At 38.1% G+C, this 18,750-nt stretch overlaps 1 protein-coding gene across 1 annotated transcript; it reads left to right on the top strand.

Annotated features, from left to right (window-relative positions):
- The first annotated feature begins 7,064 nt into the window (after positions 1 to 7,064).
- Positions 7,065 to 18,519, top strand: LOC134496699 (vomeronasal type-2 receptor 26-like). The gene is given in 7 exon segments (XM_063302408.1): positions 7,065 to 7,210; positions 8,176 to 8,467; positions 9,496 to 10,362; positions 11,407 to 11,634; positions 16,064 to 16,190; positions 17,619 to 18,047; positions 18,050 to 18,519. Coding segments are annotated over 7 exon segments (2,559 nt in total).
- The last annotated feature ends 231 nt before the right edge of the window (positions 18,520 to 18,750 follow it).

Below are 18,750 nucleotides of genomic sequence, written 5' to 3'. Positions count from 1 at the left end.
TAAGCATCCAGGAATTTCTTTAAGGTTTGCTGGAGCCTGACAATGATATTGTTGGCAGAGAGAAAATGTTTGTCTTGTGGACAAGGGGACAGAATGAGGACCCATGCCATGAATAATTGGGGTGGGAATTTAATATTTATGTTAGTTCTATTCATAATATGGATCTTCAGAAGATGTAATGGAATTTGTCAGGACAGAATCTTTCTTCAATGTGTGTATGACACCACCCCAGGTCTCTGAAATAACTTCTTGATCAATTTTGCTTTCTGGCCTAATAAATGTGCTATTTGGCACTTGAGATTCACTTCTGTCTCTCTCTTCCCCAGACCGCAGTCTACATCACAAGATTGTTATCGTAACACCGTTGCCAACAAGAAATTTCTAAGCATATGGAAATCAGCCCTGATTCTGTATGAATTGGAGATTTGAGAAATGAAGTGGGCTTGATTTAATTTTGAGATCTGAGATTTGAGGGCAACCTCATATCTGGATTCTGCTATTATATGGTATCTATTGATCTCCAGTTGGAACTCCATATCATCCATCCTTGTCTGGCATTTTCATAACCCAGCGTAAGAAGGTACATGTCTGAGAGTCCATAGGAGAATATTCTTCTGCCAATACAGGGGTAGTAGGGCATTGGGGAAGAACTGGAACTTTAGCCAATAACTGATCATCAGCCTTCAGGCCACAACCTCTATTCCAGGCATTTCTGCCTCAAGTTGGAGAATGGCATAATGGGGAAATATTAAGATACCTGAAGAGGATTCATTTTTGGCTAGAATGACATGAAAAAATCAGGGATGATAGAACCTTGAGACCTTCAGTTCTGCCAGGTATCAATTGGATACCTTCAAGGGTATCTAATTTTATATTTTTGAATTGTCCTCCCTATATTTCGTTTAAAGTAGATACTTTATTTATTTTATAAATGAATTATGAGGAAAGGCTAGCAGAACAGCTTGCAAAGTATCAAGCAAAGTGTCCATAAAGATGTTGGCTGAAACAATATAAACAATATAAAAAGTTATACTTCAATTTAAAAATAGGAATTCTGAAAACATTACTAAAAAAAATAAAATTTAACTTTTCTACTTGTTTTTCTGGGATGCCACAGCCTTGTGTCCTGATGATTCCGATCCTGTATTTTTGGGGTTGCAAGACCCTTGGCATAGCTAGCTGGCAAGCTTGGTGCCTTCTGGGAAGGATGTCCTCATCACCGGCCTAGAAACTACTACTACATTTAACATAGTAGCAAATGTTATTTGTATGGAATATATGCCATAAAAAAACAAGCTACAAAATCAAATCAAGTAATGAAAACAAGATAAGGGAAGGTACAAATATAGGGTTATTTGAGATTGTATTTGCAGTTACCAGCATGAAAAAAATTCTTCTTAAAAACAGCTGCAAACAAGGCAAATCTGGCTGTAGCCCCCCAAACATTATCTTTATATGGAGATAGGGAAAAATTATATAATGATGTGACCAATACATTCTGTTCGGCAGAATAGGCAACAGAATGAATGTGATCCAAAATGCTGGCTTTAATCAGATTTCATCTAAAAAGAACTTTTGCCAGTTTCTTCTATCACCATTTCCTGTTGAAAGCAAAAGTATTGTTTTTGTCACTGTTGAAGAAACTGCCACTGAGGAAAAAAAAATGGTAAAAAATGTTCTTCATAAAGAACAGGTCGCAGTGTAAAAGTGTTCCAGGAACAGAGAACAAAGGAAGCACACTAACAGGGGAATGAGCATATAACAGACTAATAACTGTTTCTGATGTTTTCTGGGGTTTAATAAAGGCCGAAAACTAGTGCTATGTGCATAGAAAAAGGCAGAGTGAAGGAAGTTAATGTGCCGATCATGTCTCCGTCAAAAAAGAAAGCTAATGGTCTTGAGAAGGACAGTCTACCAGCAGCAATCTTAACTACCCTCCAGTTGTCTAATTAAAGCCCTTTTGAGGCTCCTTTGCTCTCTACTCAGGCCCCACAGCTGTGGAAGCCAGGTGTCCAGTCTGTCCTGCAGCCAAAAGGGCCATGAAGGGCCATTCCCAGTGATCAGAGGGGAAGGGGTGTGACCACAGCAGTCTCAAGTGCCCATTAGGATCCAGTATATTTTTATTAGGATTTTCAATACAACAAATGTTTTAAAATTTAAAAGAAAAAGAAGAAAGAAGAAAGAAGAAAATAGAAAAAAATGAAGAAAAGAAAAGAATTATAACTTACCATCTGTGGTTCTGGATGGGGTTGCACTGCCCCAGACAGATCCAGTGCGGAATCTGGGGGTTCTCCTGGACTCACGAGTCCTGCTCGAAGAGCAGGTGGCAGTCGTGGCCAGGGTAGCCTTTGTCCAACTTTGTGTTGTGTGCCAGCTATGCCCCTCCTGGATTGGGAGGCCTTCTGGTCAGTCACTCATGCCCTAGTCATTTCCTGCATAGACTATTGCAACATGCTCTACATGGGGCTACCCTTGAAGAGCATCTGGAAGCTACAGCTGGTTCAGAATGCAGCTGTGTGAGCAGGTTTAGGAACGCCAAAGACGGCACATATAACACCTTTGCTGCGGGAGCTGCACTGGGTGCCAGTTTGCTTCCGGGCCCAATTTACGGTATTGGTTATGACCTTTAAAGCCCTACATGGCATGGGGCCAGGTTTGTTTTTTGTTTTTTGTTTTTTGTTTATTTATTATTCAAATTTCTATTACCACCCATCTCCCTCCAAAAAGGGGGACTCTGGGAGGTTTACAATACATCATCCTTTTAAAAGCCTCAGCATATAAAATTACAAAGTCAGCATCCAAAATACTAAAATAATAAATATAAATATAAAGTCCAAGTGGGAGAAATTACATTTGGTATTGAGAACTCTATGCCACTAGCCACCCCCATGAAGAGCTATTGCCCTTCCCCTCCCAGGCGAGGCAGCAGAACCAGGTCTTCAAACCCTTCTGGAGGGTTGGATGCAAAGGGGCCTGCCTCATCTAGAGGGGCAGAATGTTCCAAAGGGCAGGCACCACTGCAGAGAAGGCTTGCCTCCTGGACCCCGCCAAGTGAAACTGCCTGTCATGAGTGCCGTTGAGCTGAAGTCATCAGCGCAATGGCACACATGACAATAGCAAGGAAATAGGTGAAGGGGCTCAAGATAAGTAGCCATCAACCCACAACGACTAACGGCCAACAAACAATAACTAAACGGATCACGGAGCACACCCAAGCCATCAGCGCCAATACATCGGAGATCGCCCAGCTGACAGCAATCACCAGAGGAATAGAAAACCTGATGATGGGCGATCCCGGAACGCCAGCGGGGCCTCACAACCCCTCACCCACCGGCAGGGCAACGTATTGGACAAAGGGGGGTGACGTGACCACGAGTGAGGGGGCGCTGACCGGCGCGGGGTATTTAAACCCCGCACCGGCGCGCTCCTGTCACTCTCAGCTTTTTTCTTCCGACGCTGTAACTGCGCTGTGAATAAATCAGAGCCTGATCCACGAACCAGTGTCTGAGTATTATTCAGAGGCAGGCAGCGCATGACACTGCCTTGCTGATGGGATCCATAGCATGCCCTCTCTGCATGACAGGGTGGGACGGGTCGATGTTATAGGTATGAGATGGTCCCTCAGGTAGCCTGGCCCCATTTATTTATTTATCAAATTTATCACCGCCTATTTCCCCCACAAGGAGGGACTCTGGGTGGTTCACAATAAATAGCCTAGCCCCATGCCATGTAGGGCTTTAAAGGTCAAAACCAACTCCTTGAATTGGACCCAGAAGCAAACTGGAACCCAGTGCAGCAGTGGTGTCACATGTGCTGATCTTGGGGCACTCATCACTGCCTGCGCAGCTGCATTCTGGACCAGCTGAAGCTTCCGGATACTCTTCAAGGGTAGCGCCATGTAGAGCACATTGCAATAGTCTATGTGGGGGATGATCAGGGCATGAATGACTGTCTGGAAGGCATCTCGATCCAGGAAAGGGCATAACTGGTGCACAACATGGTTGTGCAAAGGCCCTCCTGGCCACGACTGCCACCTGCTCTTTGAGCAGGAGTTGTGAGTCCAGGAGGACCCCCAAGTTCTGCACCAGTTCTGAATGGGGCAGTGCCACCCCATCCAGAACTAGAGATAACAACTTCCCAGATACTGAAGAGCCATCAATCCACAGCCACTCCATCTTACCAGGTTGAGCTGAAGCCTGCTGTTCCCCATCAAGACCCCCACAGCCCCCAGGATGGAAATATATAGCTGAGTATCATCAGTGTATTGATGATACCTCATCCCGTGGTGATGGATGATCTCACCCAGTGGTTTCATGTAGATGTTGAAGAGGAGTGGAGAGAGAACTGAACCCTGCAGCACCTCACCTACCTGAGGGACCGCCTCATCCTTATTACATTGACCCATCCCACCTGGTCAGGCAGAGAGGGCATGTTACCGACCCTGTCCATGAGAGAGTGTTGATTGGCAGGGTCCAGGAGGAGGGCCTTCTGTGCCGTAGCCCCCACCCTCTGGAATAAGTTACCCTGAGAGGGTAACTTATAAGGCTTCCAGTGTTTTAAAAAAAGTTTTTATCATTTTTTTCCCCATGTCCTGAGGAGGCATTGATACTGATCACTTAAAACACGAGTCCATGCTCTGATTTCAATCTTTTGAAGATACTCTGTCTAATCAGTAGTGACCGAATTAATCTCAAATATCTAACAGTAAGATCACAATTTCTTTCTTTATGAATGTCATTCTGTCTGAATACTCTTCTGCCACAAGGTATTAACCCTCCAAATCTCTGCACATACCCCAGATCTAATTCAGGGCGTAGAGAGAGAAGGATAGAGAAAGGAGCAGAGCTTAGATTACAGCTGCCATATTGACGTTTATGAACCCTCCTGGGATTGCTGTTTAGAAGGGAGAGCACCAGGCAACCACAGGCTAGGCTGGAAAGTAAACACACCCACACACCCTCACTCACCCTGGATAAGGCAACGGCAAAAGTGTTCCTTTGAAATAAATTTTCATTGCATAGCCCATGATTGTTTTTTTCATTTGAGGTATACTATTTATTTATTTTGTGGCTAAGTCTGAACTGAATTTTCCCCCTGAAATTTACAGAAAGAATCCATGCTACTTTTATGTGATAAAAGTCAAAGCAAATCACAGTAATTAAATACCCACTTCTAGCCACTTTCTCAGGAGAGATTGGAGGAGGACTTGAGCATTTTTCCAACCATTGTAAAAATTATAATCTTCTTTTATCATTACTGATTACATTCCTGGAAAATGCACACAAGGCCTTGTATAAACTCTTCAGATCTTATAAATAGTCTAATGATAAGAATATGTTTAAAATATTAATTATTCAACTACTTAAACAGAGCTGTCATGTGAAGGATTCCCATCCTGACCTGGACATTACATTTCAGGATGTCTTCACTCTAGTTCCTTCTCTTACTGTTTCTAGATGTATTTTTTTTTTCTTTTCTCCCTATTCCCCTTATCTTTCTTACTCTAATTCTGACAAATGGGAAAATATACTTTGTGAGAGAGTGAGCGAGAAACTATGAATATGTGTGCTGTAAGAGAAGATTGCTTTAGACAATGGACTTTCTCCCTGCCACACTGAGAGAACAAATGGAAGCTTTATTAACTGTAAAACAAGGTCAGCAGGGCAGAGTTTTATTAATTCAATTTAATGATGATGAGAAAAATTATCCCACTTTTCTCCTTCAAACAAAGAAGTGAGCATCTCTTGGTCAGTTTTTGACTCCTGGTGACTGTCTGGACAAGTCCCTGCAGTTTTCTTGGCAAGGTTTTTTGGAAGTGGTCTGCCATTGCCTCCTTCCTAGGGCTGAGAGACCCTGGCCCAAGGTCACCCAGCTGGCTTTGGGGCTTAGGCAGGACTAAAACTCACAGTTTCAGTGGAAATACAGCTAAAACCACATATGTGCCCATTGTGACTGATATCTAGCAACTAAAAAGAGACAAGGGACAATAAAAATGGTAATATTTTTAACCTGGGAGTATTCTGTTGCTATGAAAAAAGACTTGGAAAGCCATATATGAAAAAGAGAAAGAAAACAGAACTAGTCATTTTAATGCTGTCGGGTTAGAAACAGGAGTAGAATCTGCCCCGGATGGGAATTTTCAATTATAGGATGGAGGAGGTAGCAATGTTGCTATTCTGTATTCTTTAGCATTGCTGATGATATTAAAATCTGTCACTTTTTAGAAAGTCAGCCTAATAGTAGGAGTGCTTCTACCTATCTTTAAAATATTATTGTTGAACAGTGTATAGAGAACTGTCATTTGAAGCCTTTCTATTCTAATCCTCATGTGATGTTCCAGGCTGTTTTATCTCTAGCTCATTCTCTGATAGTCTCTGTACTTTTTTTCTTCTTTGTTTCCTCTTCCCCTTCTCATATTTCTCATTCTACTTCTCATAAATGGGAAGATGTAATTTCTAAGACACACACTGAGAAATTCTCTCTCTGTGTGTAATGTTTGCTTAGATCCCTTTTAGATAAGGGAATATACCATGTAGAGAGATCACGTAAGAGAAAGTGAACGAATGAAAGCTTTATTACCTGTAAGACATGGTCATCAGGGCAGAGTTTAATTAATTTAATATAATGACAATGAGAAAAATCATCCTGTTTTTCTCTTCCAAACAAAGAAGTGAGGATCTCAAACTAGCTACTCTAAGATAAAACCTGTTTTTTTTAACGGCATTCACTGAAAGCACATTAAATAATTGAAAGCAGCTGAAAGCCCAGACAAACCACATGTGTATGCATACAGACTGAAAACTAACAGTCACAAAAAAAATAATAGAATCTATTTGGAGAAAACATCCCAGTACTGTGGCAACAGTCCTGGAGGCCATATATGTAAGGATAATGAAAACTGATGCCACGGAGTTTCATGTCGTGGAGACAGGATATTTTTCTGTATAGGAACATCTGTCTTTCTCCGGATGAGAATTGTCAATAACAGGATGGGGGTGATAGCAATGTTGCTCCTTGTATTGCTATTCTGTGTTATATGCAAGACACACGCCATCAATTGTACCATGCGTGATGACCCACTTCCTATACCCCATCAATTTGCTCAGCCAGGAAATGTTATCATTGGGGCAATTGCCACTCAAGCCTTCTTCTTTCACAACAGCCCTTCCTTCATAGAAGAGCCCTCTCGGACGTTGATCAATGAAGTGGTGTAAGGAATTCTATTTTACTTCTCTTCAGACCACTGAGTGCAAAAGAATTGGGAAAAAACGGTTACTTACAGGATTATAAAGTGATAAGTCTTTGGAAATTTTCATAACCCCAATATCATTGGGAATTTTCTGTTAATTAGTTTGCTCTCTTTTTTAAGTATGGCTACTGAGTAGCAAACTCCGTGTGGCTTCACATTCTCCCCTAAATCCATATATGATTCCTCTGATTTTCACTGAGATGTTTTCTGAATGTAGCCTTTGTGATTGATAAACCATTTGTAATAGTTTCAGACAATTTGTCAATCTGCCAAATATAGGAGACTGAGCAAATCATAGCTAAAGCACACCACATCTTACCCCAATGTGTGGAGTAAGTTACTGTCAAATACTTAATATTTTCTGAGACAGGGAAAGGAGATTCTATAATAAGACTACATATTAGATAAGAAGAATAACCTTGGGAAACAGAATCAAAGCACACTACTTCTCTCTTTAAGGGGAAAATAATATTATTTAAATTAATTAATTGACATGTCAGTCTTGGGCTGTAACCTGTTTCTTAAGTTATTCCAGGAGATTAACTTTCTTTCTCTTTGGTCTGGTCCAAAATTATTCTGTCACCCCAAGGCAGGGACAAGTGTTGCCTTCTCCCATTCCTTTCAGACACCATCTGAAGTGGCTTTTTCTCAAACACTAGCAATGGGACAAGAGGTAGCAACCCTTCTGTAGAGGTTAGGCTATTCAAAGGGTGAAGAACATTGCATGTGTTGGGGTCTCCTCCATCCCTTGTTGCTGGATTTCAGCATCTGCAGTCTGAGGTGGCTGCTTCTCAGGGCTGGTCCTATGGTCTCCTTTGAACTTCATGACTTTGTAGCAGAGAGTACCCTAGATCTAAAAAAGGATAGGAGTATACAAATACACTTTCTATATTATTTAATTAAGTTGGTAGGGGTTTTTTTTTTAGTTCCTTGACAAAGGAATATCAGCAAATCCTTGCTTTAGTGTTTGCTGTCAAAGAGATCAACAAGGATCCTGAATTCTTACGGAACATCACATTGGGTTTCCACATTGTGAACAACTACTTCACTGCAAGGATAACCTATAAGGCAATGTTGAGCCTACTTTGTACACACCAGAGGTTTGTTCCCAACTTTACCTGTGATTTGAAGAAAAAGTTTATTGCTGCCATTGGAGGACGTTTGACAGAAGCTTCATCCATCATGGCCACTGTTCTTGCCAACTACAAGATTCCACAGGTAGGCCCTTGAGATGGCTCCCTAGAAATCCCAAATTTCTTTAAATCCTTCCATTCTTAAAGTGCCTTTAGGCTAATTTTCAGAGTTAAAACTTTGTCTAGGAGAAAATTGTACACTAGGAGAAAATTGCACAGTACATTCAATAAATATACAGTAAATATGAATAAACTGTAGGGATGATTAAATATTTGACAGGGGGCAATCTAGGTGAAACCTATGTTGTCAAACACCTGTTGGCATTGAGTTCCAAACAGGTTGGGCCACTACAGAAAATACTCTGTCTCTTCTACCTGCTGCTTGATTCCCTTCAGGTGGTCAAACAAGAAGACTCTTTTGTAGATCATAAATGCCTGGCTTTTGGTCTTGTGTTAGGTTTTAAGTGTTTTGCCTACCAGTTAATATCAGAGCAGTTAAAATGAAGACATAGAAACATACAGGCAACCCTTGTAGCTGATATAACATTGCAGGCATGTGATCTCACTGGATAATCTCCAGCAACTCTTGAGTGCCTACATTCTCCCTTAGCTATTTTGAGGATGGATCCCATTTAAATTATTTATTGATTGATTGATCAAATTTAACCACCGCCCATCTCCCCCAAAAGAGGGACTCTGGGTGGTTTACAATAAAATCAAGCTTGAAATAAAAACATTAAAATCTCATAAAAACAGTTATTATAAAATACAGTAAATAAATATAGAATCCAAGAAAGGTATAAAATACAGGCTGGTGGGAGAGGCTCTAGGGTGCAAGCCACCCTTAAGAATAAAGTAAGGTTATTATAAGGTAACCTGGCCCAATGCCATGTAGGGCTTTAAAGGTGATAACCAACATCTCGAATTGGACCCGGAAGCAAACTGGCACCCAGTGCAGCTCGCGCAGCAACGGTGTTAGATGTGCCGACCTAGGGGCACCAAAAATAGCCCACATGGTGTTATTAGTATTCTAATAATAAATAGTATTCTAATTTAGTATTCTCTCTTCTGATTATGCTTGCTTCTGATTATTTGCTATGTATTTCCTTTCAGCTTGCTTATGGAACATTTATACCACTACATGGTGACAAAAATATATTCCCATTCCTGTACCAGATGCTCCCAAATGAAGTCCATCAATACACTGGGATTATCCAGTTACTCCAGCATTTTGGATGGACATGGATTGGGCTCTTGGCTGTGGATGATGACTATGGAGACATGTTTTTGCAGAAAATTGTACCGTTGCTTTCCCAAAACAATATTTGTTATGCTTTCATACTTAGAACACCAAAGCGGACTTATATTGATGAATATATACAGTTGATTTCAATGAAGTCAAGATATGTTCAACTTTTCAGCAATCAAAATGTCCGTGTGTGCTTTGTATATGGTGCGCCTCCATCCATGCAGAATCTGAGAATGATAATCTTTCTAGCAACTTTTACTTTATCACCATCTCTGGGTAAAGTGTGGATTGTTACATCCCACTGGAATTTTGAATCAGTGTCCGTTCAGAGGCTTTGGGATATACAGAGTTTCCATGGTGCTCTTTCGTTCACTATTCGCTCAAAAGAACCACCTGGATTCCAAGAATTTGTTCACAGCATAAAGCCATTCTGGGCAAAGGAAGATAATTTCATTCAGAATTTTTGGGAGCAGGCATTTGACTGCCCATTACACATTTCCAGTGTAAATGAAGATAACAAATTATTGTGCACTGGGGATGAGAAGTTAGAGAGCCTGCCTAGTACATTTTTTGAAATGAATATGAATGGTTACAATTACAATATCTACAATGCAGTCTATATCATGGCACATTCCTTGCATGTCTTACTCAAGTCCAGATCCAGAGGTAGAAGATTAATGGGAGCAGAGACAGTGGGATTTCATCATTTAATTTCATTAAAGGCATGGCAGGTACTTTATTGTGTTTCTATAACACGAATCTTTTTTGTTCAATGGGGCCACCATGTTTCTCTAACTCCTAAGAATGCTATGGTGAATGATGCTAATAAGACTGTAATGCTTCCCTAGTTGGAAAAAAATATGATCAAAAGTTCAGATTGGATTAGCAAATGTAAATGACCCTTCTATGCCAATGAAGATTGCTCACTTCGTCACGAAATTTCAAGAGCACTATCTGAGTATATATTGTGGGGTGTATGCAGATTTTAAGCAGCCCACAAACTGCAGGTTGCCCAGTGAGACCATTCTTTGTGAGTCAATTTCTCTCATGCTCCTGAAAATTCTTGCAACAGACACTTGTCACAACACTTATTATAATTGGTATAGGATATACTCAACATGGCTTGTAGAGATTGACCTTGAAGCAGAGAAGCTAGGAGGTTAATAGTTTGGCTGATACATATGATGTTCATGCAATCGTCTTAACTAAGTTGAAAGAGGCCATGTGATTTGCTTGAAGAAATAATGTGTGTTGCCTTCCTTAAGCATCCCTATTGTTTCTAATCTCTTCCTTTAGGCTTCTCACAGCTTTCCCAGTGCCAGATGAGGAGCAGCCGAGCTTAGAGTCTTTTGCATTTGCAAAAGCAAGAATAGCTTGAGTTTTGCACATCTTAGAGAAGGACAAGGAGTGGTTGCAAAGCAGAACAAGCAAAATCAACATGGTTGTTTCTTTTCACTCATGCTTTGGGGAGGTCCTTGTTCAAATCCTGAATTATATCTCCTTCTGGAAGATAATACCTACTTTCAGTATTTTGAGAAAAGAGGCTAACATGAGTGGTAGAGTGAAACCTGCATTCTAAATCTCTAAGGGTAATGCTTGTTCATGAATCCAGTGGGTATAACCTGAAAGAGAGAGGATGTGATTTTTAAATATGTATTATATATGATACTCTAGATCCTCATCTGTATTTTTCAAAGCAGGGTAGTCCCATTTGAAATAGTTTTATGCAGTTGTGATTTCAAACCCTTGCTGTTACTTTTTTTTTTCCCATATAGTTTCACTCTTTCTTGAAAAGCATTGTATTCAACAACAGTATGGGAGACACTATGAGTTTTGATGAAAACAGAGAATTAATTACAGGTTTTGATGTTGTAAACTGGATCACTTTCCCCAATAATTCCTTTGCTCGAGTCAAGGTGGGAACATTGGAACCTCAGGCTCCACCAGGCAGAGAATTAACCCTTAATGACAATCAAATTGTATGGCACAGAAGCTTTAATCAGGTGAGAAGAAGCTGCAGATTCTCAACTAAAGACAACGATAAAGCATCCTTTGAAGCAATTGTCAAATACATGGCAGTAATTGAAGGAAGTGTTGTTTTGGCCTTTCTGGAGCCTTTCAGGTGATGAGGTGTTCTCTATTTATGCAATTGAGCATCAATAAGAACCTGCCAATGGCAGGTTTTAAGACTAATGCTTCCTTTTTAAAAAAATATTTTTTATTAAAGCTTTTAAGAAAGAAGATTAAAAACTAACACAAACTAATATAAAGGAAGTAAGAAAGAAAGGGGGACAATAAGGAAATCAAAGAAAAAGCAAAAAGTGCAAGAAAAGAAAAGAAAAGGTTAAAGGAAAATAGAAAAGAAAGGAAAAAGGAAGTGGCTTCCAATATTCTTCATAGCAGTTATAAGTATAATACATTTTAAACCTCTCTCTCTAACAGTACATCATATTACTCTTCTTTCTATTGTCTGTCCTGTCTAATCATCAAAACCATAAATCACAAGTTCATTTTTTTCATTTTTATGCAAAAAGTCCATAAGAGTCTTTCAGTCACCAATAAATGTACCTAGTATCTTTTCTCTAATCAAAGAAGTCAATTTATTCATTTCAGCAAGTGCCATCATCTTGATCAGCCGTTCCTCCATTGTGGGTAATGCTGAATCTTTCCACCTCTGTGCATATGGTAATCTCGCCACAATAATCTTATTCTGCAACAATCTTCCATGGCTTTTTTCTAATTGTTTATCCATTAATCCTAAAAGGAAAAGTTCTTGCTTCAACTGAATATTGATCTTTAATATCCTCTGTATCAAAGTATGTATTTGAATCCAATTTTTTTTTTTGGCTTTTTTACATGTCCACCAAGCATGATAAAATGTCCCTTCATGCTGTTCACATTTCCAATATACATTTGAAGTGCTTTTATACATTCTAGATAGTTTCTCTGGCATCATGTACCAACAATACATCTTTTTTATAAAAATTCTTTTTGAGATCATAACAACATAAATTTCAGCCCTTTTAGCCACATATTTTCCCATCTGTATATTATAACCAACATTCTTAGCCCACTTTATCATAATTTTTTAAACCTATTCTTCCTCTGTTTCCAATTTCAATAAAAGTTTGTACGTTTTAGCAATTACATGCTCATCACCAGTACACAATTGTATTTGAAATTCTGATTTAGTTTGCTTCATATCGTAAGTCTTTTTATCCATTTCAAATCTTTCAAGTAACCGTAAATGGCAAAAGCATTGACAGGTATATCCTTCTGCTATTAGTTGTTCTCTTAATTTAATTTTAAATTCCCCTTGAGAGTAAGTCATGGTACATCAACCATTTGCCTTTGTCTGTTGTTTCTCATCTATAAAATGCTTCTTGAGCTGAGGTCCACAAAGGTGTTTTTGGGCCCAACCTGGGTTTATATCTCTTCCATATCCTCAATGTGGCATGTCTAATAAAATGATTTTTAATGTCCACATTAATTTTAAGTTAATGTACCATAAATCTCCAAACCTCAGGTCATGACTAACTGTAAAAGTTTCTTGTTTCTCAGCAACATCCATTCTTTCATCTAGACCAAACAATAAGCAGCGAAATACAATTTCAAATCTGGTAAACCCAATCTTCATTTTTCCTTTGCATCTTGTAGCACATTATATTTAACTTGTGTTTTTTTCCCTTGCCATATAAATTTAGGTATGTCTTTTTGTGATTGTTTAAATGGTACATCTGTTGTCAAAACAGGTATTGTCTGAAACAAAAACATCATTGTAGGCAAAACATTCATTTTTATCACAGGAATTCTCCCCAACAGTGATAGTTTTAATTTCTCCCATCTTAAGATTTCCTTCTTAATTTCAGTCCATGTTTTAACATAATTACATATATATAAATATAAATATAAAAATATAAATGTATGTGTGTATGTATATATGTATGTATGTATAAGTATGAAATAACATACACTTCATATTTGTCATAGTATTTTACTTTTTTCTCAATCTTAGAACCAGTTTTCTCTATGAATTCTATTTGATCTTATAATTTCATATTTTTTGTTAACATTTTTGTCTTCTGATTATTAATCTTGAAGCCTGATAATATACCAAAGTCCTTTTGTTTATCCATTAATGCTTCTACCCCCTCTGGTGGATCTTCTAAAATCAACACCAAATCATCTGCAAATGCCCTTAACATACAAGATTCTTTTAAAAATCTTAATTCCCATAATTCTCTGGTCTTGTCTTAGGTCTCTATTTAATACCTCAAGAACAAAATGAACAAAAGTGGAGACAGTGGACATCCTTGTCCCTTTTTGAACTTCACAGGGTCTTGTTAGTTCTCCATTAACAATTATTTGTGCTTTCTGGGAAGAATAAATTGACCTTATCTATTTAATAAAATTATCTCCAAGGTTCACATGTTCCAGAACTCTAAATAAAAGTCAAAATTGTCAAAGGCCTTCTCTTCATCCAAGAATATCAATGCAGCTTGTTTTTCATTATATTGTTCCAAGTACTCCAGATATTCAAAATGTTTCTAATAATATCTCATAATTGTCTTTTAGGTAAAAACATGCATTGATTTTCACAAATAAAATCCTGTAAAATTATTTTCAACCTTTCAGCTGAAATTTTAGTCTTTTTGATAGCTTAACCCAGCTCCCTTGTTGTTATAGGTCCATTTAAAATTTGCCTCTGATTGTTTGTAATCTTTGGTAAATTCTGTTTGTACAAATATTCATCCACTTTTGCCAAGGAAATTTCTTGACCTTTGTATAAAGAGGTATAATACTGATGAGATACTTTTAGCATATTCACATTATCTGTTATTACAGTATTCTGTTGTAACTTTAATATCAGTTTCTTTTTTCTTTTCACAATTTGTATGCCAACCATCTCCCTGGTTTATTTGCAAATTCAAAATTCCTTTGTTTTGCATAGTTCATCTTTATTTCCATCTCTCTCACTGTTAACATAGATAATTACCTATGTATTAATTTGATGAATTATAGTTATCATCCCTGGAGATTTTTTAAAATTCGAATTTTTTAATCTCATCTAGAATCATTTGCATTTTTTTCTTGCCTTTTCTTTTTAAATTCACTATTGCATTCTATAAAATATCCTCTTACAAAAGCTTTACTTCACCCCAACCATCCTTAAGTCTTCTGTACCTCTATTAAGATTATTCTCAAAAAATTCCTTTAACTTCTTTTTACAATCCTCCCCCCACTATTTCCTTTAAAAATAACATCTCATTAAATCTCCATCTAAAATATCCATTTTTTTTTCTTTTAAAAGTTAGTAAAATGATTATGATCTGAAAATGTCTTTGGTAATATCTCCACTTTATAGACATTATTAGCCATAGTCTCAGAAATTCAAATATACAGTATCTATTCTTGAAAAAGATCTATGTCTTTCATAAAAATAGGTATATTCCTTCGAATCTCCATTGTTATGTCTCCATGCATCAACAAACTCCAAATTATCTATTAAATAACTAGAAAAAAACTTTGGTAATTTACCTACTGTTATTTTAATATTTTTTCTCAGAAGTTCTATCTTTTTGTGGGGAAACCATTCTGTTCCAGTCCCCCAGGAGACACCAATTTTCATACGTAAAATCCAAAAGTTTATCCACAAGTCCTTTGTAAAATGCTGTTTTATCTTCATCGGGGATACATTCACAGTATCAAAGCCCTCTACCTGAGGGACCATTTCTTCCCCATTACATTGACCCATCCTACTTGTTCAGGGAGAGAAGGCATGTTACGGATCCCATCCATGAGAAACTGTTGATCGGTGGGGCCGAGGAAGACAGCCCTCTCTGCCATGCTCCCTCCCTTGGAACACTCTTCCCCTAGAGGTGAGACAGGTGCCCACTCTCCTGGCCTTCCAGAAAGGGGTGAAGACCTGGCTCTACCATCTAGCTTGGGGCAGGAAGAGGGGTAAGCAATCCTGGGGGTGGTTAACACCTTGAAGATGCCCCCGTGAATTACATGAATTTAATTAAGAAATTTTTAACATCCCCATCTTGGATTTTATATTTATGTTTATATTGTTATTGTTATTTAAGAATACAGTTTTTATTGTATTTTAACCTGTATTTATATTAGTTTAATTGTAAACCGCGCAAAGTCACTCTTTGAGTGAGATGGACAGTGATGAAATTCAAAATATAAATAAATAAATAAATAAATAATCATCAGTCATTATAAGGTTTGGATATACTGTAGTTGGGGATTTATATTCAAAATAACATTTATTTTTCAATCCTGCTGAGATGAATTCCTCTCCCAGCTTTTTCTTGTTTTCATTTTCTTCTCCTTCCACATCCCAGTTGTGGATTCTTTGTTTGGGAAAGCTGTATTGATGCAGGGGTTTTATTCCCTGTTTCTTTCATACGTATTTCTGCTCAGGTGCTGCCTCTCTCTGTGTGCAATGACCACTGCTCTCCAGGCTACAGCAGAAAGAAGAAGGAGGGAGAGAAATTTTGCTGCTATGATTGTGTGCCATGTCCAGAAGGGCAGATCTCTGACAAAATAGGTAGGACAAAGAAATGTGAGTACTTTGGCTAACTGAGCAGCAAAAATCCACCCCAGTGCCCTTATTTATTTAAGTACAAAACAAAAAACAGCAAAAAAGAAAAAGAAAAAAAGAAAAAAGAGAGAAAATCACAATGGTAATATCCATCTATCCATCCATCATCCATCCATCCACTTCTTATGCCTGTATATATGTAAATAAAGTTATAAACAAGATTTTTTTTTATTATGACCACATTCTACTGTAGTCATCTGCATATAAATGAATTTTAAAGGAATTCATACATAGGTCTAGCTAATATCAGGTGTTCAATGCACTGAAATCTGGGCCATATCTTTAACCTTCCAATGTCAAAGGACTAGTCTCCAGGTCAAAAGGAAAGCATGGGGAATCTATTTCCATTGCTCAGCTATCAGTTTCCATGTAATGGGTATGTAGTTCCAACAAAAGGAGGGTTTAGTCTTTCTCTTTTAACAGAAAAGCAGTTTTATTCAATAAAAATATTACATGATCCATTAAATCTTCTAATGCAATTGTTAAGATTATTTTTCATTGTTTAGACAAAATAGGCTTCTCCAATTTCTCGTTCCATCCATTCTTTAAATTTGCATATCAGATTGATCTATTTATATAATATTTATTTCTAAAAACTTAGATATCTCTGAAGCTGTAAATGCTCCTGCTCCAAACTGAGATGGCACATAAAGAGTCTATTAATAACTGCCTCATTTTACATGTGTACAAACAGGATTATAAACACTAATATGAGTTGCACTGTTGTTCTGATTTAATATCACATTGGTCCTAAGGATACATCTACTATTTGCCCAGAGTTTGGTGATAACATAATAAAACTACCATTTTGGGTGATAATACTTTGAGAAAAAGAAAAAGAAATGTATTGAGCTAATTAAAGACTTTTCTTTGCTTCTTATTTTCAGTCAATACCCTCTGTTTCCCTCCTCCAAAGGTATATGAGTAAATTAGTACAGGAATAGGTAAGAGCTTGTATGCAAGAAATTGGATTTATTATTGTTTATTCTCCCTCAAAAAAGATCAGAAAAAAAGAAAACAAAAATGTAGATTTTAATGGAATATACAATCTAAGTGTATTTTTAAAGGCATAGATCAACTTTATAATTCATGTACATTCCTAGGAATTTCACAACATTCTCACTGTTTCTGGTGGCATAGAAAGAGTACACAAATATCTTCAAAAGTATGTATAAAGTTCTTATAGATATCTATAACATTGTAATCATATTACAATAATGAATATGAGATTGTTGTATCTGTTTGCATAAAAAAAGGAGAATTCCTGTCCTATCTTCACTAAATAGTTAGCAGGTATTAAAATCAGGGGTGGCCCTATAGAGTGATACAAAATTCTGATGTATTTAAAAAGAGTTTCTTTTTTTCTTTTTCCAGATATGGATGCCTGCATGAAATGTCCAGAAGATCAGTATCCCAACAGGATCCACAATCAATGTATTCCCAAAGTATTGACCTATCTCTCCTATGAAGAACCTTTGGGAATCCTCTTTATTGTATTGGCTATTGTTTTCTCTTTGATTACAATCTTTGTGCTTGGAATCTTTTGGATGCATCGAGAGACTCCTATAGTCCGAGCCAATAACTGGAGCCTCACTTGCATCCTCCTCCTCTCCCTTCTTCTCTGCTTCTTCTGCTCCTTCCTATTCATCAGAAGGCCTCAGAAGATGATCTGCCTTCTCCGGCAAATGACTTTTGGCATCATCTTCTCAGTGGCCCTTTCGTCTGTATTGGCCAAAACCATGACTGTGATTCTGGCATTCATGGCAACCAAGCCAGGCTCTGGAATGAGGAAATGGGTAGGGAAGGACTGGCCAATTCTATTGTCCTTTTGGGTTCCTTCATGCAGGTGGGAATTTGCATCGTGTGGCTGAGTACCTTTCCTCCTTTCCCAGATACAGACCTGCACTCACAGAAGAAGGAAATCATACTGGAATGCAACGAGGGCTCAGTGATCATGTTTTACTGTGTCCTGGGTTACATGGGTTTCCTGGCTAGTGTCAGCTTTCATATGGCTTTCCAAGCCAGGAAGTTGCCCAACAGTTTCAATGAGGCCAAGTTTATCACTTTCAGCATGTTGGTCTTTTGCAGCGTTTGGCTGTCATTTGTTCCAACTTATCTGAGCATGAAAGGAAAGTACATGGTAGCTGTGGAGATCTTCTCTATCTTATCCTCCAGTGCTGGCTTACTGGGATGTATATTTTCCCCCAAATGTTACATCATTTTATTGAGGCCCGAGATGAACAGGAAGGAACATTTAATAAGGAAAGAAAAGTAACTTTCTTTCTGTGTTTTATTATAGTGCATAGTTCAGTTACCATCTTTAGAAAATTCCACTTCCTAAAGTTTCATAGAGCAACTCCTATCAGGGCCAGCCCAAGAACAATGACAAGTCAGTGTATTCCAAAACCCTAGTTCTTTATTTGCTCCAACCATACAGACAAAATCTTGCCAGACTAACCTAAGGGGAAATAACCCAGGAGACTCTAGGGTGGGGCTACTGTAACTC

The sequence above is a fragment of the Candoia aspera genome, chromosome 4, assembly GCF_035149785.1.
Source record: "Candoia aspera isolate rCanAsp1 chromosome 4, rCanAsp1.hap2, whole genome shotgun sequence".
Taxonomy (NCBI): Eukaryota; Metazoa; Chordata; class Lepidosauria; order Squamata; family Boidae; genus Candoia; species Candoia aspera.
Note: the sequence above shows the minus strand (reverse complement) of the source record. Positions and strands in the feature narration are given on the sequence as shown.